Raw genomic sequence first — 17,344 nt, 5'->3', positions numbered from 1 at the left:
CTGATGTCACAAAAAAAACAAACAAAAAAAAAACATGTCAAAGTTTCTAGAACTTTAACTAGGCATACTGAGCATGCCCTATACCACATGTCCATGTGCAGGGTCCCTCTTCAGTCTCTTTCTGTGGTGTTTTCTCAGAAATTGCCTTAGATAATTTTTCCTCCAATTATTTTCTGGTTTTCATGTCTTTCTCGGCACGGGTCCCTCTTCAGTCAGGTGTTTTTGGCAGTTCTGTAAGTTTATTTTTGCTCTGTTCCCCTCTGTGGCGATGGTGCCTCGGTACCCACTGGTGTCAGTCCCCCACCGCCACCATTATTCATTTTTGCCTCTTTGTTCGCATTGTCATGGCCTCATCGGGTTTCTGTCGATGCCCTCAAATGTCTGTGGACAATATCCATCAGGGACCCACACGATGTGTGTTTCCTCTGCCTGGGGGCATCGCATGTTGTCTGGGGTTGCCGTTTGTGTGACCAAATGGCTCCAAAGGGATGTCGCCCTCACATCGATAAGATGGAAAAGCTTTTTGGAGCAAGAGCGTCTGAGCCATCGACATCTCCATTGGTGGCATCGATGCTGAAAGAACTTGGAGCTGCATCGATGGACACCGAACTATCGATATCGGTGGGGACATCGGCTCCATCGATGGCGCCCCTATCTGATGACAGCAGATACTGGCCCCATCTGTCTTTTTCCAGGTTGAGGACATCAGGTTTGACGACATTGACCTCTGCATTGGGGAAAGACCTAGCCAAACACAGAAGGAAGCCAAAGAAGCATTGGCACCGGTCATCTTCAATGCACGGTGCTGGGCTCGGGAAGGCGCCAGCACTTGCAGTGATGCTCCTGATGTGACCTGCAGCGAGGAGTGTCCATCCTCCATCAATGCCAGGGGTCCGCGATGGTCTCCACCGGTCCTGGTGTCAGTCGCTGAGCCACCTCGGGGATCCTAAGAAGATCTGGCCTCCCCTCCTGCCTCCCAGTCCGTTTTGGCATTGGCAACATTTGAAGAGGAGTTGGGAGTGCTGGAAATCCTTCAGTTTGTGGAGGCTCCTAAAGAGATCGTGGTGGTCCCAGTGCACGAGATCTTTAAGGATTTGCTGTTGAGGATTTGGGAACAGCCCCTCATAGTGCCTTCGGTGAATAGGAAAGCAGATGGTGTGTAGCTTGTCCAACAGGCTATCTGATTTGAAAAGTCAGCTGGCACACCAATCAGTGGTGGTTGAATCCGCTAAAGAGGGCCAAGCGCTCTAGGACCCATGCCTCTGCGCCCCAGGGAAGGATGAGTGAGCAATGGATGCTTTTGGGAGGAAGGTATTTTAGGAGACCATGTTAATTGCCTGCATTGCCTCCTACCAGCTCTACATGAGCCAATACTCTCGCAACCTCTGGAAGCAGGTTCAGGAGAGGTTGACTCAACAGCAGCAAGACACCTTCTTGTCACTGATGCATCAGGGCCTGGAGTGCGGAAAACACAGTCCATTCCATTTATAATAATTTTGAGATTGCAGTGAGAATCTCTGCAATGGGAATTGGCTCTCGCAGGATGGCTTGGTTGTGGGCCTCTGATCTCTGACTGGAGGTACAGTAAAGACTCGCTGACCTGCCGTGTAGAGGAGAGAATCTCTTCGGAGATCAGGTGAGGGATGCAGTGGCCCGGGACTATCAGAAAATTGATGGAGATTCAGCGTTCTGTTTGAAGAGACTTTTGGTTGCACAGTGACTCCTGATGAAGCAACCTAGGAGTTGCGAAACACGGCCACTGTCGGGTCAATTTTCAAGTCTATTCTCAGAGATGTGAAAAGGATTTACAATTACTAAAAAATTATATGGAAAACGTTTTACAATTAAGAAAAAATACATGATGGGCATTGATAAAACAATAGAGACATTTTGACCACCGGATGGTGGTATTAAAAATATCTCTCTGACAGCAAATGATGGAGAAGACCGGATGGCTTAGTTCACGACTAAGCACGTCGTCTAAGGCTTGCCGATGCGGTTCCATTTCATATAATCATTTTTGTTGGTTGGTGAAGAGCATTTTTTGGAGCAGTTGGGGCGATATCTTTTGTGATTTCAGCCAATTTCGGGATCACATGACACCCTCCAGCATCTCTCCATCAGCACTTTGGACCCACCCTCCTGAGGCAGGGTCGGAGAAGGACTTTCTACCACCAAAGGAAGTACTGTCCTCCGGCCCCTCTCTCCCATATCCAGAAGGTGAGATCGCAAGGCCATCCCAGTCAGCAGTGAGCTGCCAAGCCCCAGCTGGCTCCCCAGTCAAATTCCAGGACAGGGTTTTGACTGGATTGAAGGGAGCATGAGCCAGCCACCTGTGCCCGAGACAATGGATGGTCGGGGTCAGGCTACGGTTCTTCACGAATTGGTGGCCCAGTATAACCTCTGACCAGTGGGTTCTGTCCATTGTCTGCCAAAGGTACCAATTTAAATCTATTGGGTGTCCCACCAAATTATCCTCCGTGCCCGTGTTGGGGCCCAGTAGTGCATCAGGAGGTACTGTTACGGGAGCTCTCCGCCCTCTTAACGGCCAGAGCAGTCGAGCCTGACCCACCAAGACAAAGAGGGCATGGATTTTACTCCTGGTGTTTTCTGATTCCAAAGAGAACAGGGGGACTTTGTTCCATCCTAGATCTGAGGGCCTTAAACAAATTTCTAAAAAAGAAAAGTTCAAGATGGTTTCCCTGGGCACCCTGATTCTCTTTCTGCAAGAAGAGGATTTGCTATGCTCCCTTGATTTTAAAGAACGCATACACTCACATCAAGATCTTTCCAAGTCACAGCAAGTATCCAATTTGTGGTGGGAGTGACTTCTGCTGCAAGGTAATGTCTCTCCTGTAGCCTCCCCGATTTGTGGTGGGAAAACAGCACTTCCAGTACAGAGTGTTGCTTTTTGGGCTTGCGTTGGCCCCACATATTTTTACAAAGTGCCTGGCCGTGGTGGGGGTGCACCTCCACAGGCTTGGGGGTACATGTTTTTCCTTTCTTGGATGAATGGCTGGTCAAGAGCACCTCTCAAGCAGGGGCAGGACTGTCCGCATGCTTGACCATCCAGATGTTGGAATCACTAGCTACTTGAAGTCCCATCTCAACCAGTCACCTCCAATTGGATTTCATAGGAGCCCTACTTGACACGACTCGGGCAAAAGCCTTCCTGCTGTGAACTAGTCACCTTGGCACCCATAGCAGAGCCAGCAGGTGTCAGCTTGGCACATGTTGAGGCTGTTGAGCCACTTGGCCGCAACCATCCATGTTACTCCCTTGGCATGTTTTGACATAAGCAGAGCCCAGTGGACCTTAAGGTCGCAGTGGCACCAGGCCACCCAGGACCTTCAGGCTCGCATCCCAATCACTCAGTCTCTGGGACTCCTTGTCCTGGTGGTAGGTTCTCTCGAATTTGGAACAGGGAATATCTTTCCAAACTCCCCCCCCCACCCAAATTGCCCTTACCATGGATGCGTCCATCCTGGGGTGGGGTGCTCATGTAGAAGGGCTCCGCACCCAGGGCCTATGGTCCTCTCAGAAAGCACTGTCAAATCAGCTTCCTGGAGCTCCGGGTGATCAGGTTTGCGCTATGGGCTTTCATTTATCAGCTGTCCAACAAAATTGTCCTGATCTAAATGGACAACAAGTAGCAATGTGGTATGTCAACAAGCAGGGTGGCAAAGGGTCATGGAAGTGGTCCAGATCTGGCCCTGAGCGCTGTCCCAAGGGAATGGTGCTCAGGGCCATGTGTCTGGCCAGAATAGAGACCATGATAGCAGACGTACTGAGTCAAGCCTTCAGGCCCCACGAGTGGTCACTAGACCAGGGGGTGGCGAATCGAATACTTCACCTTTTGGGGGAACCCAGATGTAGGTTTGTTCGTATCCCCCTGCAATGGGAAGGTGACTCAATTCTGTTCCCCATACAGGTTAAATGGCGAACCAGCCCCAGACGCCTTTGCTTGCCATTGGGGCAAGGGTCTTCTGTATGTGTGATTCCTCTAGTGACGAAGACTCTCCTGAAGCTTTGAGAGGACCAAGGGACTTTGATCCTCATAGCCCCTCATTGGCTGAAACAGGTCTGGTTTCTACTCCTGCGGGAGTTGTCAGTCGGGAAACCGATCAGTCTGGGGACTTCCCCGTATTTTATCGTGCAAGATCAGAGCAGGCTGTGGCATGCATCCCAATCTCCAGGCCCTGTCGCTCACAGCCTGAATGTTGAGAGGTTAATCTTGCAGCCACTTGATTTTTCAGAGGATGTCTCTCTGGTCCTGGTGGCTTCTAGAAAGCCTTCCACTAGAAAGTCCTATGGACTGAAGTGGAGGATGTTTTCTATGTGATGTGAGCAGATGGCCCTAGATCCGTTCTCCTGCCCCACAAAAAAAACTGCTTGATTACTACTTCACCTATTGGAAGCTTGCTTAAAAACCAACTCTGTTAGAGTTCATCTAAGTGCAGTTGGTGCATACCACCAAGATGTAGATGGTACGTCTATCTCTGTACAGCCTATAGTTGTACACTTCATGTGGGACCTGCTTCAGTTGAAACCTCCCCTAAGGCCTTTGCTGTGTCCTGGGACCTCAACTTTGTATTGGCTCAGCTGATGAAAGCCCCTTTTGAGTCACTGTGCACCTGTGACCTGAAGTACCTGACCTGGAAGGTCATATTTTTGGTTGCAGTCACTTCAGCATGAAGGATCAGTGTGAAGGTAGGTTAGACCAGTCTGTCCTCCGGACTCTTTTTGAGGTGTAGAACCCAACTCTTCCAGGCTAGGGCCCATTGTTTGGGTTCAGGCTGTCTCTCCATTTGTTACCATTTGTGGTTATTGTGCCTGGCATCTGGTTTGTGCTTGTTGGTCCCCCTTTTGTGTTGGGGAGCAGCCTGTAGCTAGGGATTCCACCCATGTGTAAGGACTGCTATCCTGCTTGACCTAGGAGAAAGCAGAATTGTAACAGGTGTTCTCCTAGGACAGCAGGATGTTAGTTCTCCTGAAACCCACCTGCCACTCCATGGAGTTGGCTTTCTTCTATATTTTTGTTTTACTATTTTATCATAATTCTATGTTACGAAACTGAAGAGGGACCCCGCTTGGACACGTGGTATAAGGCATGCTGGACATGCTCGGTATACACAGTCAAAGTTCCAGAAACTTTGACATAAGTTTTCATGCCGGGCTCCATCTGATAATGTCACCTATGTGTGAGGACTAACATCCTGTTATCCTAGGAGAAAACCTGTTACAGGTAAGGAACTTTACTCTCCTGCAGTGACAGCAGCCTGCCAGTATTTTCTCTCTCCAGCAGATGGTGGATGTGCATTTCCCTACTGGGGATTGCTTCAAATTTAGAGGAGAATTAATTGGAGATTTGAATTGCCCTGCTCTCCTGTGGTGATACCTAATGTTTCTGCCCCCAGCTGAGAATTCTTGAGGTGATTTCTGTGCTCCCTCAGATGAGTGCCTTGGTCCGGTAGCTGATGTTAGGCCAGTGTGGACCTAGCTGATTAAGCAGCAGGTGCAGGCAGCAGAGCGTGGTGGTGACTGTATATGCCATCTCCTCCTGCAGCCAGCTACAGTCTCTGTACTCTGCTGGGAAGGCTGAGCTCAGTAACATATAAAAAAAAAAAAAAAAAAGTGAGAAACCGTGCAGGGATTAGTTTAGGATGTCCTCCAGTTTGCATGCTCTGTTTGACTTCCCGGCATTCATTCCTGCTCCCATGAGGGTTAGGGGAACTGAGCAGCCTGGCGGGTTGAGCAGCCTGGGTGTGCTAGGACACGCTCTTAGGTTTCTGTTTTTGTGCACTGTGTAGTAGGCAGCGACAGTGTTTTCGCGTGCTTTTTTTTTCTGCGAGTTTGGCTGCCCTCTACAGGATCGTTGGTGCATGCAAGTGCATCCTGCTATGCATCTGAATTGTGTGCATGGCCCCTGCGCGCACACACTCAGGCATGTCTGTTGTGTACAAAGGTTTTAGCAGGGTGGCAGTGTGCTTAGCTTTTTGACATACAAACTTGGGACGCTTAAATTTTGCGCACATAAACTTTTTCAGCGGGAACTCAGTTGGACCCATATCTTCAGTCACCTGTTAAGTGTATTGACGGATTAATGATGCTGGTACCTAAGAAACCTAAGTGCGTTTCCCTCTGTGCTGCCTGTCAGTTGAGCACGCTCTTGAAACGCTGTCCAGTCGGGTTGTTTGCTGCACATCTCGCCTATACAAAACAAGTTGTGATTTTTAGATATATAAAGATATAGAAGCGTTTTTATTTGCAACAAAAAAAATATTTAAAAAATGTATTGGACTCTAACACAATTTCTGTGACGATAGTGTTCCCCCGCAGCGTTTTTTGCCTGTTGAATTGTTTATAATCGTGTATAAGGCTTGGTGCTGCTTGTGTGTTTGGGGTTTGGTTTTTTTTTAAGGTTATTTGAATTTTTACAGCTTGCCTTTTGTGTGAATTTTGAGTAGCCTGTCCATATTAGGGCATCTCATCCTGGAATGCCCTCTATCTTGTGCCAGCACTGCTTAGAGGCTCAGGGGGAGTTATCGTTGTCTGATTTTACTAAGCCTGGGTCTTCCCAGCCTGATGGCCTAGTTAAGGATATGTCAGGAGGGACGCCTGACCTTGGAACTCCCTTGACTGGTTCTTCAGCATGGGACTGCAGCTCGATGGGCACTGCACAAATGGATCCTTCTGCCTTTTATTGGATAGAATTTTTTTCAAGAATTGCAATCCTTTCTTTGTCTCTAAACAGGCGACTATCCCCGTGGAGGGTGGGGAAGCCTTGAAGGATGTTCATAATAGGATTGAGGCCATCCTTAAGTAAGCATTTGAAGCAGTGGCAAGGACATTGCGGATAGCTTCCTGTTGTTCCATGGTGGTTTGCTTTTCTCCGAGGCGGTTGACTCTAGTGTCAATTCCAGGGCAGTTATGGAACCTGCTGCCGCCTTTTTAGCAGATGCGATCTACGATTTGGGACGCACCTTAGCCAGAGGAATGGCTTTGGTAATAGCGGCCAGGCATCAGTTATGGCTGAGAAATTGGGCGGCCAATGTGATCTCCAAAGCTAATCTTACAAAATTGCCTTTTAAAGGCTCGCTCTTGTTTTGGAGCGAGTTGGGGAAGCTATCCAGTAAGTGGAGCGAATCCCCAGTTCTTCAACTGCTGGAGGATAAGAAGCAGTTACCGCACCCCTTTGGTTGTCTTAGGGGTTCCAGGTGTTTTTGTCCCTACAGAGGACTCTGCCTTTTGGCAGGTCTTACTCCTCTTGTCCCAGACAGTCCAAGCGAGGAGCAGGCTCAGGTAGTGAAACCTCCTGACCCACCCCTGGGAACAGCACATGGGGGGCGCCTTTCTAATCTGAGGGGTTGAGATTACATCTGATCAGTGGGTCCTGGAGGTAATACGAGAAGGATATGTGCAGGAGTTTTGCGGTATTCTTTGAGACATGTTCATGGTGTTTTCCTGCCATTCCCCGCAGAAGAAGCAAGCAATCAAGGACACAACTTGGGTACTAGAACCACAGCCCTCAGACTGAGGGCTGTGGTTCTAGTACCCAAGTTGTGTCCATAAAGAGGGCTCCTTTCGTCCCATCCTGGACCTCAAAGGGGTCAACCGTCATTTGTGGGTGATTCATTTTTGCATGGAAACATTATGCTCAGTGATAATGGCTGTACAGTTGGGGGAATATCTGACCTCCTTGGATCTGTCTGAGGCATACCTCCATATTCCTATCCGCTTCTCCATTTTGCGGTGCTGGGGCGTTCAGTTTTGGGCGTTGCCTTTTATTCTAGCCACCGCTTCCAGAACCTTTTCCAAGGTTGTGGTGGTGGAACTGAGAGAGGATGGGATCCTTGAACACCCGTATTTTAGATGACTGGTTGATTCGGGCCGAGTCTCTGGAAGAGAGCAGTCTGGTGACCTGCAAGGTGATCTCTTTATTACAGGAGCTCGGTTGGGTGGTGAACCTAGCCAAAAGCAGTCTTCAGCCATCTCAGTTGTTGCAGTATCTTGGTATGTGGTTCAACATGAAGTAGGAAAAAGTTTTTTTTTCTTCTGGAAGCTCGTATTCGAAAATTGATGGCATGGGTGCATCTCTTGGATGAGCAGTATACGCCCAACAGTGCGGTCCCTATCTATAGGTGCTCGGGTTGATGGCAGCAACCCTGGAAGTAGGGTGCATATGTGTCTACTTCAGCATTCCTTGCTGTCTCAATGGAACCCGCAGTCTCAGGACTATTTGATTCTGCTCCACCTGCCGATGGCAGTCTGTTACACCTCCAGTGGTGGTTGCAAGTGGACCATCAGAAAGGGAGTCTCCCTGACGTCGCCAGACTGGTTGATACTTGAGACAGATGCAAGCCTCCAAGGTTGGGGAGTCTGCTGTCAGAAGTTAATGGTGCAATGGAGCTGGAATACAGAGGAGTGTCTGGAACATCAATTGGCTGGAAGCCTGAGTGGTCCGGTTGGCGTGCTTGCAATTCAGCTGCAGGGTCGAGCAGTCCAAATGTCAGACATCACAACAGTGGTTTAGATCATTCGGCAGGGAGAAACTAAGAGCCAGCAAGTATCGCAGGAGATGGACCAACTTATGGAATGGGTGGCAGTGCATCTTCAGGAGAACTCGGCCTCGCACATTGCAGGAAAAGATAATGTAAGAGACTTTCTCAGCAGGGAGAGTCTAGACCCAGGAGAATGGGTATTTTTGGATGAGGCTTTCAGCTGCTTGTGGATCACTGGGGCCTTCCATTTATGGACTGTTGGCGACTTCTCACAATGTGAAGGGTCCTCGATTCTTCATTCACAGGAGAGATCCGAAGTACTTGGGGATCAGTGCTCTCATGCGGGAATGGCTGGAAGGCAAGCTTCTGTATGTCTTTCCCCCGTGCCCCAAGTTGGGAAGAAGGATTGAAGGCTATGGTGGGATAGTGTTTCTGGTGGCACTGGATTGGCCCAGAAGGCCATGGTATGCGGATCTGCAGAGGCTCCTGATAGAAACACCCATCATCCATCACACAGGAATCTGTTGCTTCGGGGGCCTGTCCTTCACGAATATCTGACTCTGTTTTGTCTTACGGTATGGCCCTTGAGAGGGCTTGCTTGTTGAAGAGTGGATATTCTACTGCGGTGATTACCACCTTAATCCTTAGCCTATGTGTGGGTTTGGCAAGTGTTTGAGGCTTGGTATGAAGATTGAGGTGTTCTTCCTCATTCAGTTATGATCCTGCTCATCTTGGATTTTTCGCAGGATGGGTTAATAGGTTGGCCCTTAATTCCTTGAAAGTACAGGTAGTGGCTCTTACTTGTTTCAGGGGCTAGGGGAATGGTGAATCCTTATTGTCTCATCTTGCTGTGGCCCATTTCTTAAGGGAAGTGAAACATCTTCATCCTCCCTTACGGTTACCAGTTCCTTTGTGGATTCTTAACCTGGTGTTAGATTTCTTGGCGGGCCCTGCATTTCAACTGGTGCGTGGCCTTTCCTTGTGGTTACTGACCTTGAAAACTGTGTTTCTGGTGGTGATTTGTTGTGCACGTATGTGGTGGCTGAAAAGCCGTTGCCCACACAGGTTAGGGCTCATTCCACTAGGGCTCAGGCAGTGTCGTGGATGGAGGTTAGATTGTTGTCTCCTATCGACATTTGCCGGGCTGCGATGTGGTCCTCCTTTTCCAGGTGGTATCGTCTGGATATGCAGGCCTGGGAGGACACAGTCTTTGCTTGTCGGTTTTCATGGGACAATGGGCAGTTGTTGTCGTGCTCCCCACTCCCCCTGCCCGGTTTGGGAGTAGTTTGGTTACATCCCACTTATTCTGGATTCATCTGTCTGGATGCTAAGCAATGAGAAATTACTACTTACCTGATAATTTCCTTTTCTTTAGGGCAGACAGAAGAATCCAGCTTCCCGCCCTTGGCTGCCAAATGATTGCACTATGGCCCTCCTGCATATATAAGAGTTTCCTGGGATTACTGGTGTTAATCCAGTCCCTAGACTAGTATTAATACATTCTTTGTCTGAGCTCAGTGTTCTTGTTTGAGTACAGTATTGGTAGTTTGTTTTTAATCAAGTTTTTTGCTAGTCTGTCCACACTTGCTTTTGAAGAGAATACTGGCAGGTTGATGTCAATGCAGGAGTATATATACTGTGATATCAGTTTGCTTTGTCTCCATCTGCTGGTAGAGGTGCATAACCCACTGGTTCTGGATTCATCTGTCCTAAAGAAAAGGAAATGATCAGGTAAGTATTAATTTCTCATTTAATAAATTAGTAATAACGTAAAGATGTTAGATGCGATTTGTACATTGGGAGGTCTGGAGTCCCTGCTTGGAAGCTTTCATGCTTTTTGAAATACAAAAGAATGTGGAATTCTATTGCTGATTTTGACCATATTGCAGTAAAAAAATAAAAATAAAAAAATTATAACAAAATGAGAACTTTTTTTTCCCCCCCCCTCTCCCCTTTAAGGAGCTTCAGGGATCTATTGAAAAAGATCTCATTCAAGCACAGCACCTGAAAGACAATATTCCTCCTCATCTGCCTAAGAAAGTCAACATTGGGTAGGTGCAGTTCTACTACAGCTGGTAACGTGGATGTTCTGCAGCCCTCCAGTGGGGGGAAGGGAAGTTCTCCCACTGTCTAAAGACGCTCATAATATCCATGAAAAACCTGAGTGGTAGGATGGCCAGCTTCAGCAGGGATCCCAGAGGAGATGGCAGAAGTTGCAGCTGTCGGCTACCACCAGAGTGTGAGGGTCTAAATCTGGTAGTCAATAAAAGAGGGGCATGAGCAGCAAAGATCTCTATACAAGAAATGGCAACACTCTTAAACTTCTTTTTGTTTTGTCCTGGTTGCTTGTCCCTGTATTTCACGAGGATGTTCTTAAAGGTATATCAAACTTTCCCTAAAGCATTGTGGACCAGTCTAAAAAAAAAAGCCCAAAATATTTTACTTGTTTTAAAACTAATCTCATGGAGGGAAATGCCATCTTCCCCTCCCCCCCCCCCCCCCCCCAAATATATTCACCAAATTTTCAGACTCTGAAACAGAGCCACAGAGCCTAAGGTATCTGCCTTGCTCCTTTAAACTCCCTTTTCTGCACTACCATGTTGCTTTGGGACACAAAACATCGTGCCCAAACCTCAAATTCTTTGAGTTGCCAGAGGTAGATTTGATTTAAATTGCTAGTCAGGAAACCTCAATTTAAATCCTGGTTTCCTACAAAGTGTGTGTTCTATATTATTCATAACTACTATAGATAACAAGGTTTCATTTTTAGAAGGTACATAACATATTTTTAAGCAGTGATGTATTTGAGTATGTTGAGGTGGTGGGTGATTTTTTTTTTATTATTTTGCTGCCACTTTGTAAACTAAATTTGTGTAACTTTTTAAAAAATTAAGCTAGCTTATGTACATAGCCTTTTTTTTTTTTCCCAACAAGCTTTTTAGGAAGAGGTAAAGTTTCTATATAGATGTGCAGGGAGATAATAGAGCTGATCTAAGCTTCATCTGTGGTGGGAGGAGGGAGAAAAAGACTGGGGAATAAGAAAAAGGGCACATAATGAATAGAATACTTTTGGAAGTTTTGTGTTCTTCATGGTGTACGCCTTCCAATTTTGAGAGGGAATGGACTGTATGCATACTGCAATGATATTTTCAAATGCTCAAATCTTTTCATTTGAGTGTCTTTTGGCTACCACAAGAATATTGTCCATTACAGAATAGCCAGATCAAAAATCCATCCCAGATCTCCAACCTTTCCTCTCTTTTAGAGCCATTGAGGCATAACCGATCTCACCCCTTCCACACACACCCAGCTCCCAAAAAGGTTGGGACAAAATACTCCCTTTCATTTCATCCTGCAGACTAGTCTGCTAGGACTAAAGGAAAGGAAATTATCTGGTAAGTACAAATTTCACCATCTACTCTTGCCTCATGGACAGGATAGGACAGAATCTAAACAAAAGCAAGCCCAGGTCCCCTGTCTTAATGGGGTTTTGGCATAACCTACCTAAATTCCTACACCATGCTTCACAGTCTTCCCCCCCCCCCCCCCCATCTGTAAAAATACAAATCTGCAATATAGCTGACACAAGTAAAGTAGCCGATGCCTTGAAAGCCAAGAAATGCTCTCCTTATGGGAAGCCACTCACAGTTCCTGGAGCCATCAAATCACCTGTAGAAGAGTGTGAGGAAGAGTTCCAGTTAGCAGACTCTGCTTCCCCATCAGTCCAGCTGGAAAATATCCTCAGCCCCTATTAGAAATTATAATCCCTGGAGGAAGTGACAGCACCTGAATAAGATGGCTACTTAGCCTCCAACTGGCACCTTGCTTTGATAGATTACCATCTCCTGCTAGCTTCTATCAGATTTCGATACTGTGGGAAGAGAATATGGTGACTCGAAAAAAGTGACAGACCTCCCTGAATTCTCGTTCCTTGGAGCGCTGCCAAATTGAAAGAGAGCTGTGATCCCATCATGGTGGCCTGCAGGAGAAAATGCTGATGCAGTTATGGAGTCTGATAAATATGCTGCTGCAGGAGTAGGATTAACGCGAGATGAACAGCTTGCATGGTTCAAAGAACTGAAGGCTGACATCTGTGCGGTGAAAACTGAGGTAGTGCAAATTGTGAGTGAATTAAAGAAAGAAATGGTGGTGACGGATCAGAGACTTATTGATGTGGAACATTGGGGGCATGAGACAGCCCATTTATTACAATTTGTGATCTGATGTGCAGTTGCTACAACAAAACAAAACTGAATTGGCTCTTAAGGTGGAGGATTTAGAAAATGGATCTCATTTGTTGCAACATTAGGATATGTGGTCTTCCTGATAATGATAAATTGCTGAGAAATTGTAAAATCAATCTGTGCCACCATATCTGCACATAATGCTGTTGAAGGACAGAGAGAAATAATAGAAAGATCTCATCACTCTCTGGGATTCAGCCTAACAGAGCTAGGGATATTGTGGCTTGTTCACATAATTTTGCAATCAAAGAAGAGATCGTATAAAAGGCTCATTCTGTGGGATCCATTTCTTGGCATGGATATTGCTATCTTCAATGACTTATTACCAAAAACTTTGCAAAAATTGAAATTGGTCACTGGAACATCAGTGCTGAAAATATTTGGTTTAGATGGTTGTATCCTTTTGGTATCGACTTCAACACTGATAATAAGATACATAAAGCTTATTCTGCTTCTGAGGCTACGTAGATTGTAACTGAAGCTGGAATTACCATTAAACAGCCTACATTGGATTCTAAACCTAAGCAGAGGAGAGAAACTTCCAGATGGCAAAAAGTAGGAAAGGGAGACAAAAGGTTGCACAGGAACTCTGATAGAGGATGTCCTTGATACTTTGTCTTCTAGCTGGAGGTCTTTGCTGAGGATCTGAAGCCATGCAGTGTCCTGGATGGGTTCTTCTGCAAATTCTTATATGGAGTTATGAGATTCAGAAGCTAAATAAGTCTTTTGTTAGATCAAGCTGATCACTTAAGTTCTTTAGCCTGTTTTGAGCAGGAGTCAGGACTTTTTTTTCTTTGGAGGAACTTTTAGTGTTGGTTGGGGAGACAACCTTTCTCCACAATGGAGTGTGCAGAAATTAATGCCCAGGGGTCTATAATTCAGATGGGTGAGGGTGGGCATTTGACAGGGGATGCTGGCAATATTGTCTGAGATATTTTGTGAAATTGTTTTTGTGGGAATCCCTACTATGCTGAATGGGGATGGAACCCAGAGATAATCATTAACAAATCAAAGATTTTGAATATTGGTTCATGATTTGGAGCTTTTGAATATATCTATTATCGTTAAAGGCTTAAACGCGCCATTTAAATGAAATATGCTCTTTTTAAAGTGTCACTGAGATTAAGTGCAGATATTCTATTTGTGCAAGAAATACATTTGCATAAAAAAGGATGAGAATCTACTAAAATCCAAAAGTTTTCATAAAATGTATTTAGTGTCTAAGTACAATAAAAAAAAAATAAATAAATATGGCAGTGTAGGAATTGTAATCTCCAGAAATGTATGTGCTATTTTTTTTTAAAGAAATTAGCAAAAATAAAATGGTTATTGTTGAAGAGATATTTACTCTGGCAAATATATATATATATATAGTCTGAATAGTGACCAAGGATCCTTTTTTCAAATGCTTTCAGATCTTATTGCTGTTAAAGTGATTCAGTGATACTTGGAGGAGATTTTAATATCATATTAAATCCATTGATTGATAACTCCCATAGGGATTGATAACACAACAAAAAAAAAAAATCATGCTTGCCTTAAACAGTTAATCACCGTCAGGAGATTAAAACACAACCCTGGGAGAAGACGATACTTCTCATTGTAGACCCCAAAAATACTTTTCCCTGCATTGATTTTTTTTTCCTAGTAGACAAACTTCTATTTTCTAAAGTGCAGGAAACTAATATTGGTATTATAACTGGGTCAGATCATGCTCCTATCTCATTCAAATTTTTGTTGATTAATAATGACAATGGAAACCTTTCTGAAAGCTTAATGATTACTGATGGACAAAGATTTTAGTTATAGGCTTATGACTGAATATTTACAGATTAATGATCATGGTAAAGTAAATGCAGTAATTGTTTTGGAAGAGCCTTAAAGTGTGTGTTTGGGGTCATCTGATCTCATGGACTAGCTATTAAAAAAATAAAAATAAATTAAAAGAAGCAATTAGTTTGTACTTCTATTAAAGGCCTAGAATCAAAGCATAAATTCTTACAATGCTAATTGCCTTAAAGCTTTAAACATAAGTTGCCATACTGGGTCAGACCAGCATCCTGATTCCAACAGTGGCCTATCTGGATTGCAAGTACCCACACATTAAATAGATACTATGCTACTAATGCCAGAAATAGCAGTGGCTATTCCCTAAGTCAGCTTGGTTGATAACCGTTAATGGAATTCTCCTCCAAGAACTTATCCAAATCCTTTTTTTTTTTTTTTTTAAACCCAGCTACACTATCTGCACTAACCACATCATTCTGCTAACAAATTCCAGAGCTTAATTGTGTGTAAAGTGAATTTTCTCTCAATTTGTTTTAAATGTACTACTTGCTAAACTTCATGGAGTTAGCCCTTGGTTATTTACTTTTTCGGATAATAGGAGTGATTCACAAATATCCGTTCTAGGCTTATGATTTTAAAGACCTCTGTGATATCCCCCTCAGCTTTCTCTTCTGCAAGCTGAACAACTCTAACCTCTTTAGCTTTTCCTCATAGGGGAGCTGTTCCAACCCCTTCATCATTTTGGTCGCCCATCTCTGTACCTTCTGCATCGCAACTATATCTTTTTTTGAGATGCGGCAAGGTGTACTCAAGGTGTGGTCTCACCATGGAGCGATAGAGGCATATAAAATTTTCTATTTTATTCACCATTCCCTTCTTAACAATTCCTAACATTGTTTGCTTTTTTGACTGCAGCAGCATACTGAGCCGCCGATTTTTAATGTATGATCCACTATGACGCCTAGATCTTTTTTCCTGGGTGGTAGCTCCTAATATGGAACCTAACATTGTGGTTACTGGTTAACCTATATCCACATGTTTGTTTAACTCCTTCAAAAAAGTGAAGCAGATTTGTGAGGCAAGACTTGCCTTGGGTAAAGCCATGCTGACTTTGTTCCATTAAAACATGCCTTTCTATATGTTCTGTGATTTTGGTATTTAGAACACTTTCCACTATTTTTCCTGGTACTGAAGTCAGGCTAACTAGTCTGTAGTTTGCTGTTCGCCCCTGGAGCCCTTTTTAAATATTAGGGTTACATTGGCCACCCTCCAGTCTTCAGGTACAATGGATGATTTTAATGATAGGTTACAAATTTTTACTAATAGATCTGAAATTTCATTTTTGAGTTCCTTCAGAACCCTGGGGTATATACCATCTGGTCCAGGTGATTTACTACTCTTCAGTTTGTCAATCAGGCCTACCACATATTCTAGGTTCACCGTAAATTTGGTTCAATCCATCTGAATCATTACCCATGAAAACCTTCAGAACGGGTATCTCCCCAACATCCTCTTCAGTAAACACCGAAGCAAAGAAATCATTTAATCTTTCCACGATAGCCTTATCTTCTCTAAGTGCCCCTTTAACCCCCTCTATCATCTAACTGTCCAACTGACTTCCTCGCAGGCTTTCTGCTTTGGATATATCAAGTTTTTACTGTGAGTTTTTGTCTCTATGGCCAATTTTTCATATTCTCTCTTTAGCCTGTCTTATCAGTGTCTTCTTACATTCAACTTGCCAATGCTTATGCTTTATCCTGTTTTCTTCTGTTGGATCCTTCTTCCAATTTTTGAATGGAGATCTTTTGGCTAAAATAGCCTTTTTCACCTCACCTTTTAACCATGCCTGTAATCGTTTTGCCTTCCTTCTACCTTTCTTAATTTGTGAAATACATCTGGACTGTGCTTCTAGGATGGGGGGTTTTTTTTGGGTTTTTTTTTTAACAATGTCCATGCCTTTGCACACTTTTTACCTTTTTTGTAGCTGCTCCTTTCAGTATTTTTCTCATTTTATCAAAGTTTCCCTTTTGCAAGTTTAGCACGAGAGCCGTGGATTTGCTTACTGTCCCCCTTCCAGTCATTAATTCAAATTTGATCATATTATGATCACTGTCACCTCTCTCACCAAATCCTTTGCTCCACCGTGAATTAGATCTAAAATTGCTCCCTCTTGTCAGTTTCTGAACCAATTGCTCCATAAAACTATCATTTATTCCAACTAAGAACTTTATCTCTCTAACATGTCCCGATAATACATTTACCCAGTCAATATTGGGGTAATTGAAATCTCCCATTATACTGCACTACCAATTTGTTTAGATTCCTTAATTTCTCTTAGCATTTCACTATCCGTCTCACCATCTTGACCAGATGGACGGTAGTATACTCCTATCATTATACTCCTCCCCAACACACAAGGGATTTCTACCCATAAAGATTCGATTTGTGCATTTAGTCTCATGCAGGATGTTTATCCTGTTGGACTCAATGCCATCCCGGACATAAAGCGCTACTCCACCGCCCGGATGCTTCTCTCTGTCATTGCAATTATAATGTGTACCCCGGTATAGCACTGTCCCATTGGTTATCCTCCTTCCACCATGTCTCTGAGATGCCAATTAAGTCTATGTCATCATTCACTGCTTCACATTCTAATTCTCCCATCCTATGTCTTAGACTTCTGGCATTAGCATACAAACATTTCAAAGTGGGCTTTTTGTTTGAATTTTCATTCTGCATTTTAATTGATAGGGATAAATTAGTTTTTTAGCTCAAGTGAGTTTTTAGTTACAGACCCTTGGACTACTTTTC

The 17,344-nt window shown here is 44.4% G+C and overlaps 1 protein-coding gene across 4 annotated transcripts in view; it reads left to right on the top strand.

Annotated features, from left to right (window-relative positions):
* The window catches only part of SKA1 (spindle and kinetochore associated complex subunit 1), a 47,242-nt gene that overhangs the window by 12,466 nt on the left and 17,432 nt on the right, over nucleotides 1-17,344 (top strand). For all 4 annotated transcript variants that reach the window (XM_029580084.1, XM_029580090.1, XM_029580096.1 and 1 more), the window contains exon 4: nucleotides 10,461-10,552. In XM_029580084.1, coding sequence (XP_029435944.1) covers nucleotides 10,461-10,552 — 92 coding nt within the window. The remainder of the gene's footprint in view (nucleotides 1-10,460; nucleotides 10,553-17,344) is intronic.

Source organism: Rhinatrema bivittatum, chromosome 1, assembly GCF_901001135.1.
Source record: "Rhinatrema bivittatum chromosome 1, aRhiBiv1.1, whole genome shotgun sequence".
NCBI lineage: Eukaryota > Metazoa > Chordata > Amphibia > Gymnophiona > Rhinatrematidae > Rhinatrema > Rhinatrema bivittatum.
This window is presented reverse-complemented; position numbering and strand designations above follow the sequence as displayed.